Source organism: Oncorhynchus keta, chromosome 10, assembly GCF_023373465.1.
Source record: "Oncorhynchus keta strain PuntledgeMale-10-30-2019 chromosome 10, Oket_V2, whole genome shotgun sequence".
Lineage (NCBI taxonomy): Eukaryota > Metazoa > Chordata > Actinopteri > Salmoniformes > Salmonidae > Oncorhynchus > Oncorhynchus keta.
The window spans coordinates 27,654,583-27,673,439 of record NC_068430.1 but is presented as its reverse complement, the minus strand read 5'-3'; the positions used below and the strand labels follow the sequence as shown (position 1 = coordinate 27,673,439).

At 44.8% G+C, this 18,857-nt stretch overlaps 1 protein-coding gene across 1 annotated transcript in view; it reads right to left on the bottom strand.

The window, feature by feature from the left end:
- Positions 1-9,482: 9,482 nt before the first annotated feature.
- The window catches only part of LOC118388456 (rap1 GTPase-activating protein 1-like), a 171,633-nt gene continuing 162,258 nt past the window's right edge, over positions 9,483-18,857 (bottom strand). Inside the window, exon 18 of the mRNA XM_052526768.1 lies at positions 9,483-9,656. Coding sequence (XP_052382728.1) covers positions 9,543-9,656 — 114 coding nt within the window. The 3' untranslated portion in view covers positions 9,483-9,542. The remainder of the gene's footprint in view (positions 9,657-18,857) is intronic.

The following is an 18,857-nucleotide window of genomic DNA, read 5'->3' as shown; positions in this document are numbered from 1 at the left end:
TTCTTGCCACAGCTCACATTGATGTGCCATCCTGGATGAGCTGCACTACCTGAGCCACTTGTGTGGGTTGTAGACTCCGTCTCATGCTATCACTAGAGTGAAAGCACCGCCAGCATTCAAAAGTGACCAAAACACTAGCCAGGAAGCATAGGAACTGAGAAGTGGTCTGTGACCTGCAGAACCACTCCTTTATTGGGGGTGTCTTGCTAATTGCCTATAATTTCCACCTGTTGTCTATTCCATTTGCACAACAGCATGTGGAATTTATTTTCAAGCAGTGTTGCTTCCTAAGTGGACAGTTTGATTTCACAGAAGTGTGATTGACTTGTAGTTACATTATGTTGTTTAAGTGTTCCCTTTATTTTTTTGAGCAGTGTATATAGTCGTCGGCTATATCAGCCACGACTTACTGTTCTTTGTGCAGCTTCAAATGTCGAACAAAGTTGGAAATTGTTGCGCCTCCGTCTGTAACTTTCTTCCCGCATGTTTGCAAATTACAATCCATTTTTTGTTGATACATCATCTTTCCAAAGGCTCCATCTGAATTTACCCGCTGACGTTCCTCTGCACTGCCACGCACAACATTTTCTCAGCTGGTACAATTTGATTGGCTGCTGTCCGATTCAAACTGTAATCCATTAAATGAAGAGTTGATGAGCTGCACACTTTTTTAAATAGCATCCTTTTTCATATTTGGGATGGGGAGGTTTATATCAAGTCAGGTCGAGTCATAAGGCTGAAGTCCAAGTCAAGTCACGAGTCATTGGTGTTAAAGTCAAGTTGCAAGTCATCATATTTGTGACTCGAGTCTGACTCACCTCTGACAGGGAGTACACTGTAAGAACGGCCCATGTTCTGAATTCTGTCGCTGTACATTTCAAAAGTGCTGAACAAATAGTTATTGACTACGTCCATCGTCGCTCGCTCATTAATGTCTTAATCGAAATGATAGATTTCCTCTTATACGCTTGTCGTCCCCTTATGCCATAGTTTGTACATCTCAACTGTCAGTAGAAACCACAGTTGTTTAAGCAAGTCAGCCATATCAGCTATGTTTTTTAAAGGCAGTAAATGAGGCTGAATTAACTGTTTCGCTAACAGACAAGGCTCCGCTGATAGCCAGGTGTAGCTGTGGTACGGTGCAGGGACTGCTGTTGGGACTCTGCTGTTGGGACAGCTTTATGTAGGCCCGAACAGTTTGTGGCCACCGTTTGTCACCGTAATAGTGCATTAATGTATCGTTTAGTATTGTGTTGTGTATTGGCTTTGCTGGCATGCATCCCACTTTTTTATTTTGCCCCACCAAGATCTACATGCTAAAATCGCCACTGCTGTATGTAAGCAGAATGAAATCTGTCTTCCAATGTACACAGCTAGTACAGTGAACGAGCAGAGATGTTACAGAGGATCTGATTATTAAATTAGTAAAACCGATCTCAACGATGATGACTTATCCTGTGACCGCTCTGTCTTGTCTCGGCTCTCCGCCTCTTTGAGCGCTAGCCCTTTGCACCCCTCAGGCTCCTGGGGCCGTGCAGGTGCTGTCAGGGGGGGTAGACAATGGGCCATCATAACAAACAAACTCAACTTTTGGTATTTTAAGACATTGTGTCAAGCCCTGATCTGTTTCACCTGTTCCTGTTCCTGTTCCTGTGATTGTCTCCACCCCCTCCAGGTGTCGCTGATTTTCCCCAGGTTGTGTTTCCTGTCTCTCTGTGCCAGTTCGTCTTGTAAGTCAACCAGCGTTTTTCCTGTTCTCCTGCTTTTTGCTATTCTCCTTTTTCTAGTCCTCCCGGTTTTGACCCTTGCCTGTTTCTGGACTCTGTACCCGCCTGCCTGACCATTCTGCCTGCCTTGACCACGAGCCTGTCTGCCACTCTGTACCTCCTGGACTCTGATCTGGTTTTGACCTTTTGCTGTCCACGACCATTCCCTTGCCTACTCCTTTTGGATTAATAAACATTGTAAGACTCCAACCATCTGCCTCCTCTGTCTGCATCTGGGTCTCCCCTTGTGTCATGATAGTACCAACTGGCCATGACAGACCCAGCAGACTTGGACCAGCTCCGCCACACTGTCTCCCTGCAGGGAGCCACCAATGGGAGACATGAGGAGTTGTTACAGGGTCTTTTGGAAGGGCTCAGTTCCTTGATGGAACGCCACGACCATGGGTTAACTTCTTCGGGCTAGGGGGCAGTATTCAGAGGTTTGGATGAATGAGGTGCCCAAAGTATACTGCCTGTTACTCAGGCCCACAAGCTAGGCTATTGAATAGAATACACTCTAAAGTTTCCAAAACTGTTAAAATAATGAGTATAACAGAACTGATATAGCTGGCAAAGACCCGAGGAGAATCCAACCATTTTTTTTGGGGGGGGAGGTGACACCATTTAAAATGCCTGTCTATGGGGAAATCAATGGAGTACCTCCCAGATTGCAGTTCCTAGGGCTTCCAGTAGATGTCAACAGTCTTTAGAAAGAGTTTCAGGATTGTTTTTTGAAAAATGAGCTAGAATTTGTAGCTTTTCTAAGTGGCTCCCATTTTGGCTGTAGTTTTGTGGCGCGCGTGGATGAGGTGGTGCACTTCGTTATTTATCTCCGGTAATGAGCATACTATTCTCTGTCTTAAATTTGATCATTTATTTACATATTAGGGTACCTGAGGATTGATTAGAATCTCTGTTTGACTTGTTTGGACGAAGTTTATTGGTAACCTTTGGGGTTCATTCGTATGCACTTTGAACGAGGAAAACCGGTGGATTACGGAGTCAAGCGTGCCAAATTGGGGATATAAAGAAGGACTTTATAAAACAAAATTACCATTTGTGATGTAGCTGGGACCCTTTGGATTGCAAACAGAGGAAGATCTTGAAATGTAAGTAATTTATTTTATTGCTATTTCTGACTTTCGTGATGCCTCTGCTTGCTTGAAAATGTTTGTTATGCTTTTGTATGCGGGGCGTTGTCCTCAGATAATCACATGGTATGCTTTCACCGTAACTACACCACCTTGGGGTCGGTTCTATTCTCTGTCCGGACCAAAGACAAAAACTATGGAGGAGTACATAGAGGAGTCTCTGGCCACTGGGGCCGTCCGTCCGTCTGCATCTCCTGCCGGCGCAGGGTTTTTCTTTGTGGAAAAGAAGGACAAGACCCTGCGTCCTTGCATTGACTACCGGGAACATAATGACATTACTTTAAAAAATAGTTATCCCCTACCTCTCCTCTCCTCGGCGTTTGAACTCCTCCATGGAGCCACCATGTTGGACCTTCGGAATGCCTACCACCTGGTTCGGATTTGCGAGGGGGATGAGTGGAAGACAGCCTTCAACACAGCCAGTGGACATTATGAGTACCAGGTCATGCCATTTGGCCTCACAAACGACCCCGCTGTTTTCCAGGCTTAGGTCAATGATTCTTAGAGAAAGGCTAAACCAGTTAGTGTTCGTGTACCTTGACAATATCCGGTTCTTTTCCCAATCTGCACAGGAACATGTTCTTCATGTCAGACAGGTCCTTCAGTGCCTCTTGGAGAACAAACTTTTCACGAAAGCCCAGAAGTATGAGTTCCACCATTCTACAATCACCTTTCTGGGATCTGGGGGCAATGTTCAGATGGATCCTCGAAAGGTGAAAGCAGTGGTGGATTGGCCTCAACCAACGTCCAGGGTACAGTTGCAATGGTTTCTTGGTTTTGCAAACTTATACCGCCTTTTCATTCGGGACTACAACACCCTGGCGGCCCCCTTCTCGGCACTCACCTCGCCCAAGGTACTGTTCAAATGGTCTCCAGCTGTCGACAAAGCCTTTGTGGACCTGAAGCATCGGTTCACAACAGCTCCCATTCTCATCCATCCGGACCCCTCGCGTCAATTTGTGGTGGAAGTTGATGCTTCGGATGTTGGAGTGGGAGCCATCCTGTCCCAGCGATCTGCCCAGAACCAAAAGCTTCGTCCCTGTGCCTTCCTGTCCCATCGTCTCAATCCTGCAGTGAGGAACTATGATGTAGGCAATCAAGAACTCCTGGCAGTTAAGATGGCGTTGGAAGAGTGGAGACACTGGCTGCAAGGAGCAGAACAGCCATTCTTAGTCTGGACCGACCATAAAAACTTGGAATATCTCTGTACAGCCAAGCGCCTCAACTCCAGGCAAGCCCAGTGGGTCCTCTTGTTTACTAGATTCAACTTCACCATTTCCTACCGACCAGGATAAAAAAATGTGAAACCTGACGCTCTCTCCCGCCTATACAGTTCCTTTGCCATACCCTCGACCTCCAAAACCATTCACCCTACCTCATGCCTTGCTGCCACTGTGGATTGGGGTATTGAGAACCTGGTTTGCGAGGTGCAATGTCCCTAACCCATTCTGGTCCTGGGTCCTGGAATGGGCTCATTCCTCCAGGCTGACCTGTCATCCAGGGTCCCGTCGTACACTAGCCTTCCTCCGACAATGTTTCTGGTGGCCCACAATGTTTCCTGTCATCCCTGCCTTCGTCGCCGCATGCACAGTGTGTTCTCAGAAAAAGACTCTACGGCAAGCTCCTTCTGGCCTCCTTCAGCCAGTCCCTCATCGTCCCTGGTCTCACAAATCTCTGGTCTTTGTCACTGGGCTCCCTCTGTCTGATGGCAACACTGTCATTCTGAAGGTAGTCGATTGGTTCTCCAAGGCCACCTATTTCATCCCTCTCCCCAAACTAGCTTCTGCCCAGCTTATGAGGCAGCATGTCTTCCGGATCGATGGGCTCCCGGTAGACATGGTCTCCAATCGGGGTCCTCAGTTCTCGTCTCAGTTCTGGAAGGCATTCTGCACCCTTATGGGGTCGTCGGAGAGCCTGTCATCTGGATTCCATCCCCAAACCAATGGTCAGTCGGAGCGAACCAACCAAGATCTGGAAACCACCTTGAGATGCCTGGTCTCAACCAACCCCACTACCTGGAGCCGTCAACTGGTCTGGGTGGAGTATGCTTGGAACACCCTTCCCTGTTCTGCCACGGGACTCTCCTCTTTCGAGTGCTCCATGGGGTATCAGCCTCCACTCTTCCCTGAACAAGAGCAGGAGGTCAGCGTACCCTCAGCCCAGATGTTTGTCCGCCGCTGTCGACGTACCTGGAGAGGAGCCAGGGCGACTATTCTCAAGACCAACTCCAGGTATCGCCGACAAGCGGACCGTTGCAGGACCTCAGCTCCCCACTATCGCATTGGGCAGAGGGTATGGCTTTCCACTCGGGACCTGTCCCTGCGGTTAGAGTCCCATAAACTGTCTCCCAGGTTCATTGGTCCTTTTTCCATCTCCAGAGTCCTGAGTTCCACTGCTGTCAGTCTTGGGTTACTCCGTACCTTCCGTATCCGCTCAACTTTCCATTTGTCCAGAATTAAGCCTGTGTCTCACTGTCCTTTGTCTTCTGTTTCCAGCCCCCCGAGTAATTAGCCAGGCAGCGTATACAGTGAGATGCCTCCTGAAGGTTCGACCACGGGGCAGGGGTTTCCAGTACCCAGTTGACTGGGAGGTTTTTGACCCGGAGGAGAGGTGCTGGGTTCCTGCTAAAGACATCTTGGACACGGCCCTCATCGCCGATTTCCACCGCCGACACCCCGGTCAACCAGGTATGTGCCCAGATACGATGCCAGGTGGCGTCCCGGGGTGGGGTACTGTCACGCTCTGATCTGTTTCACCTGTTCCTGTGATTGTCTCCATCCCTTCCAGGTGTCACTGATTTTCCCCAGTGTATTTATCCCTGTGTTTCTTGTCTCTCTGTGACTGTTTGTCTTGTATGTTTTTTCCAAGTCAACCAGCATTTTTATTGAAACAACTCACATGGAGAGCTGATTTGGCGGGTGGCACTAGTACTGCTCACACTATCCTCTACCCAAGAGACGTACGCAAATGAGTCCCTCTTGTGTGGTGTTCCAGAAAAGGACAGGCTCTCCTGTAACAAACAAAAACACAACAGAAATGGTCAGGATCTTTAGCTTTTTGTTCATGTGATGGTGTGTTGTATGCTAGTGATTGAGGGTCAAAAAAGAGGGGTACCAGTCCTGTGTCGTACTCCTTGATGCCCTTGTTATTGTGTTCCTCCACCACGCCGGCGAAGCTGCTGCCATTGGACAAGGAGCGGGACAGGTCCTGGGCCTCAGGGATAGACAGGGCCCTGCAACACATGGCCAAGCTAGACACCTGGGTCACTCTGAAGAGGGCACGACAAAGCCTATACCCCTCAGGAAACTAAAAAGATTTGGCATGGGTCCTGAGATCCTCAGAAGATTCTACAGCTGCAACATCGAGAGCATAATGACTGGTTGCATCACTGCCTGGTACGGCAATTGCTCAGCCTCTGACATCAAGACCCTACAGAGGGCAGTGCGTACGGCCCAGTACATCACTAAGCTAAGCTGCCTGCCATCCAGGGCCTCTACACCAGGTGGTGTCAGAGAAAGGCCCTAAAAGTTGTCAATGACCCCAGCCACCCCAGTCATAGACTGTTCTCTCTACTACCGCATGGCAAGCGGTACCGGAGTGCCAAGTCTAGGACAAAAAAGGCTTCTCAACAGTTTTTACCCCCAAGCCATAAGGCTCCTGAACAGGTAATCAAATGGCTACCCGGACTATTTGCATTGTGTGCCCCCCCAACCCTTCTTTTTACGCTGCTGCTACTCTGTTTATCATATACGCATAGTCACTTTAACTATACATTCATGTACATACTACCTCAATTGGGCCGACCAACCAGTGCTCCCGCACATTGGCTAACCGGGCTATCTGCATTGTGTCCCACCCACCACCCGCCAACCCCTCCTTTACGCTACTGCTACTCTCTGTTCATCATATATGCAAAGTCACTTTATCTACATGTACATACTACCTCAAGCAGCCTGACTAACCGGTGTCTGTATGTAGCTTCGCTCATTTTATAGCCTCGCTACTGTATATCTTAAAACACACTGTTTTGCAATGGAGATTTACAGTAGCCTCAATAGCACTCTGTAAGGTAGCACTATGGTGTAGCCGGAGGACTGATAGCTTCCGTCCTCCTCTTGGTACACTGTCTTCGATACAAAACCTAGGAGGCTCTTCATTCTCAGCCCCTTCCATAGACTTACACAGTAATTATGACAACTTCCAGAGCACGTCCTCCAACCTATCAGAGCTCTTGCAGCATGATATGATGACATGTTGTCCAACCAATCAAAGGATCAGACAATCAGACAATCAGATCAATCTAGTACTGAAAGCAAAATCTAAAGCTAGCTACCACTGCAGTGCATAAAATGTGGTGAGTAGTTGACTCAAAAAAACAGAAAGACAATAGTTGAGCAGTTTTGAACAAATTCATTTAGTCAAAAATGAAGAAGAAGCAAGAGAAAGAGAGAGAGAGATTTAGCTTTTTTCCAATTTCAGTTTTACTTACTTAGCTCGCAAATGCAGCTGGCTAGTTTAGTTACTCAAACAACAGGCTCAAACAAAGGGATGCTATGCTAGCTAGCTGGCTATCATTATCCAACACAACACTGGAACTCTTCCAAGTCAAGGTAGGCTTTTGGTTTTATTAATTTATTGCCACTGGGGCCCGCTGGTGTAACTGCTTAATGACTATACACTGTAACGTTACTGCATGATTGTAGCAGGTTTACTAACGCATTTGTTCTATTTGCTATTTTGACTATGACGTTACTTTGGGTAATATGGGGACAATGATGTAGACTGTGTAGCTGTAATGACATGGTTTGGCTTGGAAAGTTTGTTTTCGCATGGTCACATACAGCTGATGTGTTGTTCATTGAAGTCCACAAACAAAGGGAAAAACTGAGACGAGGAGAGTGCATAGAGCGGAGGAGGAATATACTGTGGCTGCTATGTAAGTAAACTTTTCTATGTGTGATCAGGGGTGTATTTTAAGTCTTTACTGAAGACTCATCTCTTCAGTGGGTCATATGATTGAGTGTAGTCTGGCCCAGGAGTGTGAAGGTGAACGGAAAGGCTCTGGAGCAACGAACCTCCCTTGCTGTCTCTGCCTAGCCGGTTCCCCTCTTTCCATTGGGATTCTCTGCCTCTAACCCTATTACAGGGGCTGAGTCACTGGCTTACTAGGGCTCTTTCATATCGTCCCTAGGACTGGTGCGTCACTTGAGTGGGTTGAGTCACTGATGTGATCTTCCTGTCTGGGTTGGCGCCCCCCCCTTGGGTTGTGCCGTGGCGGAGATCTTTGTGGGCTATACTCGGCCTTGTCTCAGGATGGTAAGTTGGTATTTGAGGATAGCCCTCTAGTGGTGTGGGGGCAGTGCTTTGGCAAAGTGGGTGGGGTTATATCCTTCCTGTTTGGCCCTGTCCGGGGGTGTCATCGGATGGGGCCACAGTGTCTCCTGACCCCTCCTGTCTCAGCCTCCAGTATTTATGCTGCAGTAGTTTGTGTCGGGGGGCTAGGGTCAGTTTGTTATATCTGGAGTACTTCTCCTGTCCTATCCGGTGTCCTGTGTGAATTTTAAGTATGCTTTCTCTAATTTTCTCTTTCTCTCTTTCTTTCTCTCTCTCGGAGGACCTGAGCCCTCGGACCATGCCTCAGGACTACCTGAAATGATGACTCCTTACTGTCTCCAGTCCACCTGGCCGTGCTGCTGCTCCAGTTTCAACTGTTCTGCCTGTGATTATTATTACTTGACCATGCTGGTCATTTATGAACATTTGAACATCTTGGCCATGTTCTGTTATAATCTCCACCCAGCACAGCCAGAAGAGGACTGGCCACCCCACATAGCCTGGTTCCTCTCTAGGTTTCTTCCTAGGTTTTGCCCTTTCTAGGGAGTTTTTCCTAGCCACCGTGCTTCTACACCTGCATTGCTTGCTGTTTGGGGTTTTAGGCTGGGTTTCTGTACAGCACTTTGAGATATCAGCTGGTGTACAAAGGGCTATATAAATACATTTGATTTGATTTGATTCATTCCACCGATTCTGTTGAAAAACGTTTCTTAAACGGAACCAAATGAAACAGGGATAAAAATACCTGAATTTGTCCAACATGAACTCTTGTTTGCAAATGTTGGACTAATGATTACACCCTAGATAAGCTAGATGCAGGCAAGAGTGTGCAAGGTGGTATTGAATGTGTCAATGTCTGTCCATGTGTCACCACATTCACAAGCTAGGTTGCAGCAACCTCATGATGGATATAGGGGAAATTAGAGTCAGTGACAACTTAGGCGTCTTAGCTAATAACCAACTTTAGCTAAACACAACAATGCGTTTTGCAATTACTTTATCATGTTAGCTAGCCATACTCTAACCCTAACCTTAACATATCCCTAACCCTTAACCTATCCCTAACCTTAAACTACCCCTAACCCTAACCTTATCCTACTAGCTAACATTAGCCACTAATGTTAATGCAACAGCGACACTTCTGTAAAACGCAATGAGGTGACAGTTGACCGCCATGCAGAGTGACTTGTGGTATTGGACCATACTTCTGGTATGTTTCATTTCTCCATCTCTTTCTATGCTTTCTCTCTGACACCCCATTTTCCTCTTTCTTCTCCATGTATTCCTCCTCTCACCTCCTCTCCTGCACCTCCTGGATGTTCTCAATCCCGATGGCGCTGCTCCGTCTGGCACTGAAGGGCCCAGACTTCTTCCTGGTGGGGCTCTTCCCAGGAATGATCAGAGACTGGGGAGGAGTGGCAAGGTTAGTCAGCCACAATACTATATTCCTCTAGCATGACTTATATAGTAAAAGACAGAGGCTACTGTAGGGCTATAACACACGACTCGGTTTGTTTTACATTCAGTGAAAACGTGAACTCCATTCAAATAGGCATTTGTTGAATGGCATTTGTTGAATGTCATTGAGATTCTGCAGCACAATGACTCAAATGCCTTCCGTATTTGATACTTGCTATCTACAACAGATGAGAAACATTATGGGGGAACTAAAATGAAGTGAAAGTGGCTTGTTGGTGAAAAACTATTTGAGCATGTTGTATGAGTGAAAGAGAGGAATTGAGACACAAAGGAAGGTAATAAACCAGTAATTATTCTCACAGACGTGTCTATTTTTGTGACGGATACTCTTCATAAAATCTTTTTAAATAAATTATAGCTTTCTTACAACCCAGTGGTTTTACACCGCACTTGACGGGTAGAAAATGATTGCATTATAAATGGCTATAAAAATATTGGTTTCAGCAAAAAGCAACGGTAATTGAATCTTACAAAGAAACTTAGAACCACAAAGTAAGCAAAGGAAATAGCTGAAGAAATAGCACATTTGAAGGGAGATTTGATACATTAACTTCTTCTGCTGTTCCTATCCCTAGGCACTGCTGCGACACCTACTGGGATTTTCCCTGGGACAAGTAATGACTGAACCACACAGGGGAGGGGGAAGCAGAGAAAGAGAAAGGGATACAGAGAAAGAGGATGAGAGTAGAAGATACAATAATACACCATTTAAATACACCATTTAAATAGCAAGGTACAAATTAGAATGTGAGTACACCATACAGAAGACAGGAGACATATTGAGCACATATTTAAAGGCCATTCACATTGAAAGCTGGACTAAAGTTAGAGACCACAGAGTGCGGAAGGAAATTTAATAAGATGTAGCATATGGGCAGAATAGCCCGTGTAGCTTGGTCTCACTCTTCTTTCCTTGTAATGACAATGAACAAACACAAGGAGGAGTTTGTCAAATCACAAAGTGGACCTGTTTAAATAGGTAGATGAGAAGTAGAGAGATGGAGAGGAGGGACTTGCACAATCCAAAGAGTTAGCATGTGAGAATGTAGGAAAAGGTCATTAGTAAACCAACAGTGAACCCACAGCTGTTTCTTTGGATTGCATGCCAGAGTACTTGCAACCTGTAAAATGACACAAAGTGGAGAAAGATGCATGCATTCACTTCTTATCTCGACAACTGCCTGCCATGTACAGCTCCATGCCAGACTGGCTTCCTGCAGCGCCCATTTAACACACATGACAGCACGGTAACAAGGGAGGGCAAGGTAACACTCATGACAGCAAGGTAACAGGGGAGTCATGACATGAAAATAAACACTACTGTAAAATAAACAGTGGTTCATTTGAAAATGGCATGGAAAAACTCATGGAAAATGGTAAACTATCTCTCACTGTCACAAGGAGGAAGAGAGGTATAATGTATCCAAATGACAACAGTCCATATGCCATCACTAAATTACATAACACTGACTAGCCTCTATAAATATTTATGAGGCAGGTAATAGGCAGGAACAAGCAGGACAGTTAGTTCCAGTCAGTTACTGATTGATATCTAATAAGGAATATGCAGGTTGCCTTGGGCCGAGTCTCTATGTATTGAAATAGGACGATTGAACAGGTTTATAGACTGTGAGGAGTCCAACTATCCCTCGCCTAACAGTAACTTGTATGTGACGTTGTCTGAGCAGGCATTCTCCACCTGCACCACCACATAGGCATGCAGGAAGTTGGAGGCTATCATGTCTGGCACAAAGGGTGTGTTTTCCTCCTGAAACAAGATGGCAACGATGTTGTTGCCTATGTGCCTCTTCCTCTGCAGCTGCAAACACAAGAGCACAAACAACATTGTCACCATTACGGACATAAACTTTAACACTACATTTAGGTCAGCCAAGAATACCAATATACACTGAACAAAAATATAAACGCAACATGTAAAGTGTTGGTCCCATGTTTGATGAGCTGAAATAAAAGATCTCAGAAATGTTCCATATGCACAAAAAGCTTATTTCTCTCTAAACTTGAGCATACATTTATTTTTCGGCCTATATCAAGATAATCCATCCACCTGACAGGTGTGGGATATCAAGAAGCTGATTAAACAGCATGATCATTACACAGGTGCATCATGTGCTGTGGACAATAAAAGGCCACTCTAAAATGTGCAGTTTTGTCACATAACAGAATGCCTCAGAAGTTTTGAGGGAGCGTGCAATTGGCTTGCTGACTGCAGGAATGTCCACCAGATTTGTTGCCAGATAATTTAGTGTTTGTTTCTCTACCATAAGTTGTCTCCAACATTGTTTTAGAGGATTTGTCAGTACGTCCAAACGGCCTCACAACCACGGACCACGTTTATGGCGTTGTGTGGGTGAGCGGTTTGCTGATGTCAATGTTGTGAACACAGTGCCCCATAGTGGCAGTGGGGTTATTGTTTGGGCAGGCATAAGCTACACATACACATCAAGGTGTACGAAAGTGTGTTCCAGTTCCCTTCAATATCCAGGAACTTCGCACAGCCATTGCAGAGGAGAGGGGCACAATTCCACAGGCCACAATCAACAGCCTGGTCAACTCTATGTGAAGGAAATGTGTTACGCTGCATGATGCATATGGTGATCACACCAGATACTGACTGATTTTCTGATCAACGCTCCTACATGTTTGTTTTTGTTTTTCTACCAACAGATGCGTATCTGTATTCCCAGGCATGCAAAATCGATAGATTAGGGTCTAATGAATTTATTTAAATGTACAGATTTTCTTATGAACTGTAACTCAGTAAAGTCTTTGAAAATGTACCATGTTGCATCTCTATTTTTGTTCAGTAGAGATGTATTAATTAGGCCAATACTCCACTAAATGCATAGTTTACTACAGAAATTATTTGTGATTACTAATTGTAAATATGAAACATCTCTCGACAAGCACGTTTCATAAAACAGTGGCAGTCATGTGATGCATATTGAAAGGCATAGGGTGGCCTATAACCCATTCAGTGATTGGAGACTGAAAAAGACAGGACCTTTTTCCCTGTACTGTGATTATAGACCTCTGCAGCTTAGCTTCCTGCTCCCTAACATGTGTTGACTCACTGATCAGTCACCAGTTTCCATGTTATTCTGCACACCATTGTCAACATGGGGAATTATTCTACACAGCAGGACCACATGACACCTGTCGATGAATGACATTTACTGCAGGGCAAAGTACTGTCATAAAATAGCACAGATCATATTGATTGTATGAATAAAACATTAAGGCAAATATTTATTTTCAGGACATGGATATTTCTTCTCTTATTAGATGCTGAATTGCTTTATAGTCTGTCACGCCCTGATCTGTTTCACCTGGCTTTGTGATTGTCTCCACGCCCCTCCAGGTGACGCCCATCTTCCCCATTATCCCCTGTGTATTTATACCTGTGTTCTCTGTTTGTCTGTTGCCAGTTCGTCTTGTTTGTCAAGCTTACCAGCGTTTGTCCTGTCAACCCCTGTCTTTTCCCAGCCTCTCTTTTTCTCACCTTCCTGGTTTTTGACCCTTGCCTGTCCTGAACCCGCCCTCCTGACCACTCCACCTGCTCCTGACCCTGCCTGCCATCCTGTACCTTTGCCCCTATCTGGATTTCCGACCTCTGCCTGACCTGACCCCAAACCTGCCTGCCGTCCTGTACCTTTGCCTCTGTTGTTGTAATAAACATTGTGACTTCGACACGGTCTGCATCTGGGTCTTACCTTATCCTGATATAGTCATGTATTTTGGAGTTTTACACATGATAACAATAAACCATTTGTTTCAAGCTCTGAAGAAATAAGGAAGAGTTGTTATTGTCATAGAGGCTTTATCTATTTAATAATCTCATAAAAAAATTAAGTGAGAGACTCTGGACTGATCACCTTACAAGGCATATGTAAGGCTCAAACAAGCATTTTTTATACAGTGGTAGAATTATGCTGAGCAGCGTTCTTGTGTTGCATGGTTGGTCTGGCTCATGGGCCAGTAGGCGCTCTTGATGTTGACATTCAATAATGAACTCAACACAGGCTCAATGCCAGGTCAGCCTCAGCTTTAGACTGCAAGTTGTTTTCCTTCCTCTTCCTCTCAACACATTGTGTCCATTCATCTTTGCCTTTATGTTGTTGGTGTCACAGTGAATCTCTGATCGTCTTAGCCTACAAGGGTATCTCCTGTGTCTTTACGTGTGTCTGTCTGTCCACGTAGCTCAGATCTTCTGCTCATTCATCTCTTGAGAATAAGAGTCTCATTGGGATGGTTCCCCCAGTGGGGCAGGTGAGGTAGCTGAGGTCATTCAAAGCAGCAGGAGAAAGCATCAAGCCACCAAACTGTGTCCTCAAATGAGAAACTACATGTTGTTGCAACTTGTCATGAGAAATATCCCTTTTAGGTCAAAGCAGACAGGTTCACTGAGCACACCAACAGGAGAAAAGAATAACAGTGAAAATAATAACAGTTTTGTTCATGGTGGCTAGCCCTTGGGGATTTTCCCCCTCAGATTTTACAAACCGGTACTGATTATACAGTGATGTTTCTTGATTGAAAGGAAGTAGATATACTATACATCCAAACTAGCTACTGACAGACATAATGACAGACAGGACAGAGCCTGACTGAGCTAGTCACCTGCTGGGAGTCTCCCTCTGTGTATGGCAGCTTGGTGGACACGTGGAACATGATCTCCTTGTTGTGAAAGTTAGTGTGGACAGACTCTGTTCCTGTCTGGTCGTGGGTGACGTCCAGTCCTCCTCTGATCCTGTAGAACCAGAGTGTGAACCAGACCGTTACATCACCAACAGCAGTAGCCCAGGTCGTCTCAGACTCAGTGCAACCAGCCAGCACATCCACACCACTCTGTCTCATCCATCATAGAGTGAATGCCAAGGGCAGTTATCCCCTTCCACTCAATCATGATGTCCATATCACTCAGAATATTATATTGCTCTAAATCGAGAGAATCAGAGCAGATCTACCATAATAAACAAGGCTTTATACTTCTGAAGTGTCATCATTCAGGGAGTCATGTCAAAGTCAATTGTAATCGAGAGACATGACCAGTGTTTCATCTGCCATGTCAATACCATTCTAAGGCCACGCTTACCCTTTAAAGTAATGGAGCTCAATCTTGTCCCCCAGAAACTCCAAGAACTCCACAAAAGCAGGACTCTCAAGCTATTTGGGAACAGCGACCTCTTCAGTGGTCTGCAGGGAGAAATACAAAGCCGTGGAGAGGAAGTATTACATCGAATCTCAAAAGGAAATCAATCGGGCCTCCACTGATTTCCACAGGAGGAAGCAAAGCAAATCCTCTTTGTTAGGGAAGGAGGGAGAAGCTCACACACCTAAACACTGTGAATGGCTAAACTGGCTAAACTCTGAGAATGGCTAAGCTGGAGTCATATGATGACCAGGAAGTAGCACAGTCATAATAATACTCCAAATATGGGAATAACCAACTGTTATAAATGTATATGACTTTATATGATTTTACCACCACAGGCTATATACCACTCACCTGGCCAAACTTCTGATAAATGACTCCAAGCTTGAAATTGATGCTGATGACATGCTCATCAACGGTAACAATGAGTCTTTAGGCCTTTACCAAATATAGGACAAAACACACATCACGACAAGAGTGACACCACAACAGTAGTTGTGAGAGAGTATTAGTTAAAGAGAGACCTAAGACAACAACACAGCATGATAGCAATACCACATGACAACAACATGGTAGCAACACACAACATGGTACAACCATTATTGGGCACTGACAACAGCACAAAGGCCTTCTTAGGGCTAGGCCCCTTTTTTCTCCACTTCCTGCCTGAATGATGTGCCCAAAGTAAACTTCCTGTAGCTCAGGCCCTGAAGTCAGGATATACATATAATTGGTATGATTGGAAAGAAAAAACTTTGACGTTTGTAGAAATGTTAAAATAATGTAGGAGAATATAACACAATAGATATGGTAGGAGAAAATCCAAAGAAAAAACAACCATCCTCTTAGAAATGCAAGAGAAAGATCATATTGAAAATCGGATGCAATTCCTATGGCTTCCACCGGGTGTCAGCAATCTATGTTCAAGGTTTCCGGCTTGTAACTTTAAAAACGAATAAGAAATAACAGTTTTAGTAGAGGGACAGTCTTGTGTTTGCACTTGCCATGAAGACATTACGCACCTGCTAAAATCGGTTTCCTATTGAACATACTTTTTCCGAAAGAAATATAAAAGTTTTGTTACATTTTAGGGCATCTGAGGAGTCAATGGAAACGTATTTTGACTTGTTGAAACAAACTTTAGGGGTAGATTTTCAAATTCCTTTCTCTGCAAGTTGAACGAGTGGATTAATCAAAATTGATGGTGCCAACTAAACTGACTTTTTGGGATATTAAAGAATGATTTTATCATGGCACTAAATGTTATAGCTGGGACCCTTTGGATGACAAATCAGAGGATGATTTTCAAAAAGTAAATGAATATTTAATCGTTATATGTGAATGTATGAAACCTGTACAGGTGGAAAAATATGTTGATGTGGGGCACTGCCCTCAAACAATCGCATTGCATGTTTTTCGTTGTAATAGCTACTGTAAATCGGACAGTGCAGTTAGATTAACAAGAATTTAATCTTTCATCTGATACAAGACACTTATACGTACCTAAATGTTTAAAATCCATAATTGTTATGATTATTTATATTGCACACCCTCCAGTTTCACTGGATGTTGTCCCGCTAGTGTGACACAGATACATTTTGATTTACCTTTATTTCACTAGGCATGTCAGTTAACAACAAATTCTTATTTTCAATGACGGCCTAGGAACTGTGGGTTAACTGCCTGTTCAGGGGCAGAACGACAGATTTGTACCTTGTCAGCTCGGGGGGTTGAACCTGCAACCTTCTGCTTACTTGTCCAACACCCTAACCACTAGGCTACCCTGCCGCCCCTTAAGAAGAGACAACAATACATCACACGAAGCAGCCACAACTGTCAGTCAGAGTGTCAATGATTGAGTCTTGAATGAAGAGGTGGAGATAAAAACTGTCCAGTTTGTGTGTTTTTTGCAGCTTGTTGCAGTCGCTAGCTGCAGTGAACTGAAAAGAGAAGTGACCCAGGGATGTGTGTACTTTGGGGACCTTTAACTGAATTTGACTGGAGGTACGAATGTTGTATGTGGAGGATGAGGGCTGCAGTAGGTATATCAGGTAGGGGGGAGTGAGGCCTACGAGGGTTTTATAAATAAGCATCAACCAGTGGGTCTTGCGATGGGTATACAGAGATGACCAGTTTACAGAGGAGTATAGAACGCAGTGATGTGTCCTATGAGGAGCATTGGTGGCAAATCTGATGGCCGAATGGTAAAGAACATCTAGCCACTTCAAGAGCACCCTTACCTGACGATCTATAAATCACGTCTCCATAATATAGCATGGGTCGGCTGGTCATCTGAATCAGATTTTGGCAGCTGGGGTGAAATAGGAACGATTACGATAGAGGAAACCAATTCTAGATTTAACCTTAGCCTGCAGCTTTTATATGTGCTGAGAGAAGGACCATTTAGCCTTACTCCCAAGTACTTGTATGAGGTCACTACCTCAAGCTATAAACCTTCAGAGGTAGTAATCACACCGGTGGCGAGAGGGGCATTCTTCTTACCAAACCACATGCCATTTGTTTGGAGGTGTTCAGAACAAGGTTATAAGGGCAGAGAAATCTTGTTGGACACTAAGAAAGCTTTGTTGTAGAGCGTTTAGCACAAAATCCGGAGAGGGTCCAGTTTATAAGACTGTATCATCAGCATATAAATGGATGAGAGCGCTTCCTATTGCCTGAGCTATGTTGTTGATGTAAATAGAGAAGAGCTTGGGGCCTAGGATCGAGCCATGGGGTACTCCCTTGGTGACAGGCAGTGGCTGAGACAGCAGATGTTCTGACTTTATACACTGCGCTTTTTGAGAGAGGTAGTTAGCAAACCAGGTCAAAGACCCCTCAGAGACGCCAATACTCCTCAGCCGGCCCACAAGAATGGAATGGTCTACCTTATCAAAAACTTTGGCCTAGTCAGTGAAAGTAGCAGCACAACATTGCTTAGAATCAAGGGCAATGGTGACGTCATTTAGGACCTTTAAGGTTGCAGTGACACATCGATAACCTGAGCCAAAACCAGATTGCATACCAGAGAGAATATTATAGACATCAAGAAAGCAGATTATTGACAACACTTTTGATAAACAGGGCAAAATAGAAATGGGCCTATAACAGTTAAGATCAGCTTGATCCTTTAAATAAAGGATGCACCATGCCAAGCAATGGGACCCTCCCTAGAGGGAGGTCATAATTGGGTATTGTGTAAAAAGGTCAGAGATAGGCTTGGCAATGATAGGGGGTGCAACCTTAAAAAAGAAAGGATCCCAAATGTTTTTTTTTGGGGTCAATTGAAGGACCTCCTTTAGCACCTCAGACTCAGTGACTACCTGCATGGAGAAACTTTGTAGCGGGCAGGGGGAAAAGAGGCAGGAGCATTGGGGCTAGAGGCATTAGAAGGGGTGGGAGATGAGGAAATGTTGGACGGGCAATGAGGCATGGCTGACTTAATGAAGTGGTGATTAAAGAGCTCTGCCATGTGCTCTTTATCAGTAACAACCACATCATCTAGATTAAGGGACATGGGCAGCTGTGAGGAGGAGGTTTTATTCTCCAGGTCTTAAACCATTTCCCAGAACATCTTGGGGTTAGACCCACAGAGAGAGATCTGCTCCTTAAAGTAACTAACTTTGGCCTTCTGGATAGAATGAGTGCACTTATTTCTCATTTGCCTGAATGAGAGCCAGTCAGCCTGAGTATGCATGTGCCGAGCCTTTCGCCAAATGAGGCATGAGGCAGGAAAATTATGTGGATATATTGAAGCAACATCTCAAGACATCAGTCAGGAATTTAAAGCTTGGTCGCAGATGGGTTTTCCAAATGGACAATGACTCCAAGCATACTTCCAAAGTTGTGGAAAAATGGCTTAGGGACAACAAAGTCAAGCTATTGGAGTGGCCATCACATTTGTGGGCAGAACTGAAAAAGCATGTGCGAGCAAGTTTGACCCATGTTAAACAA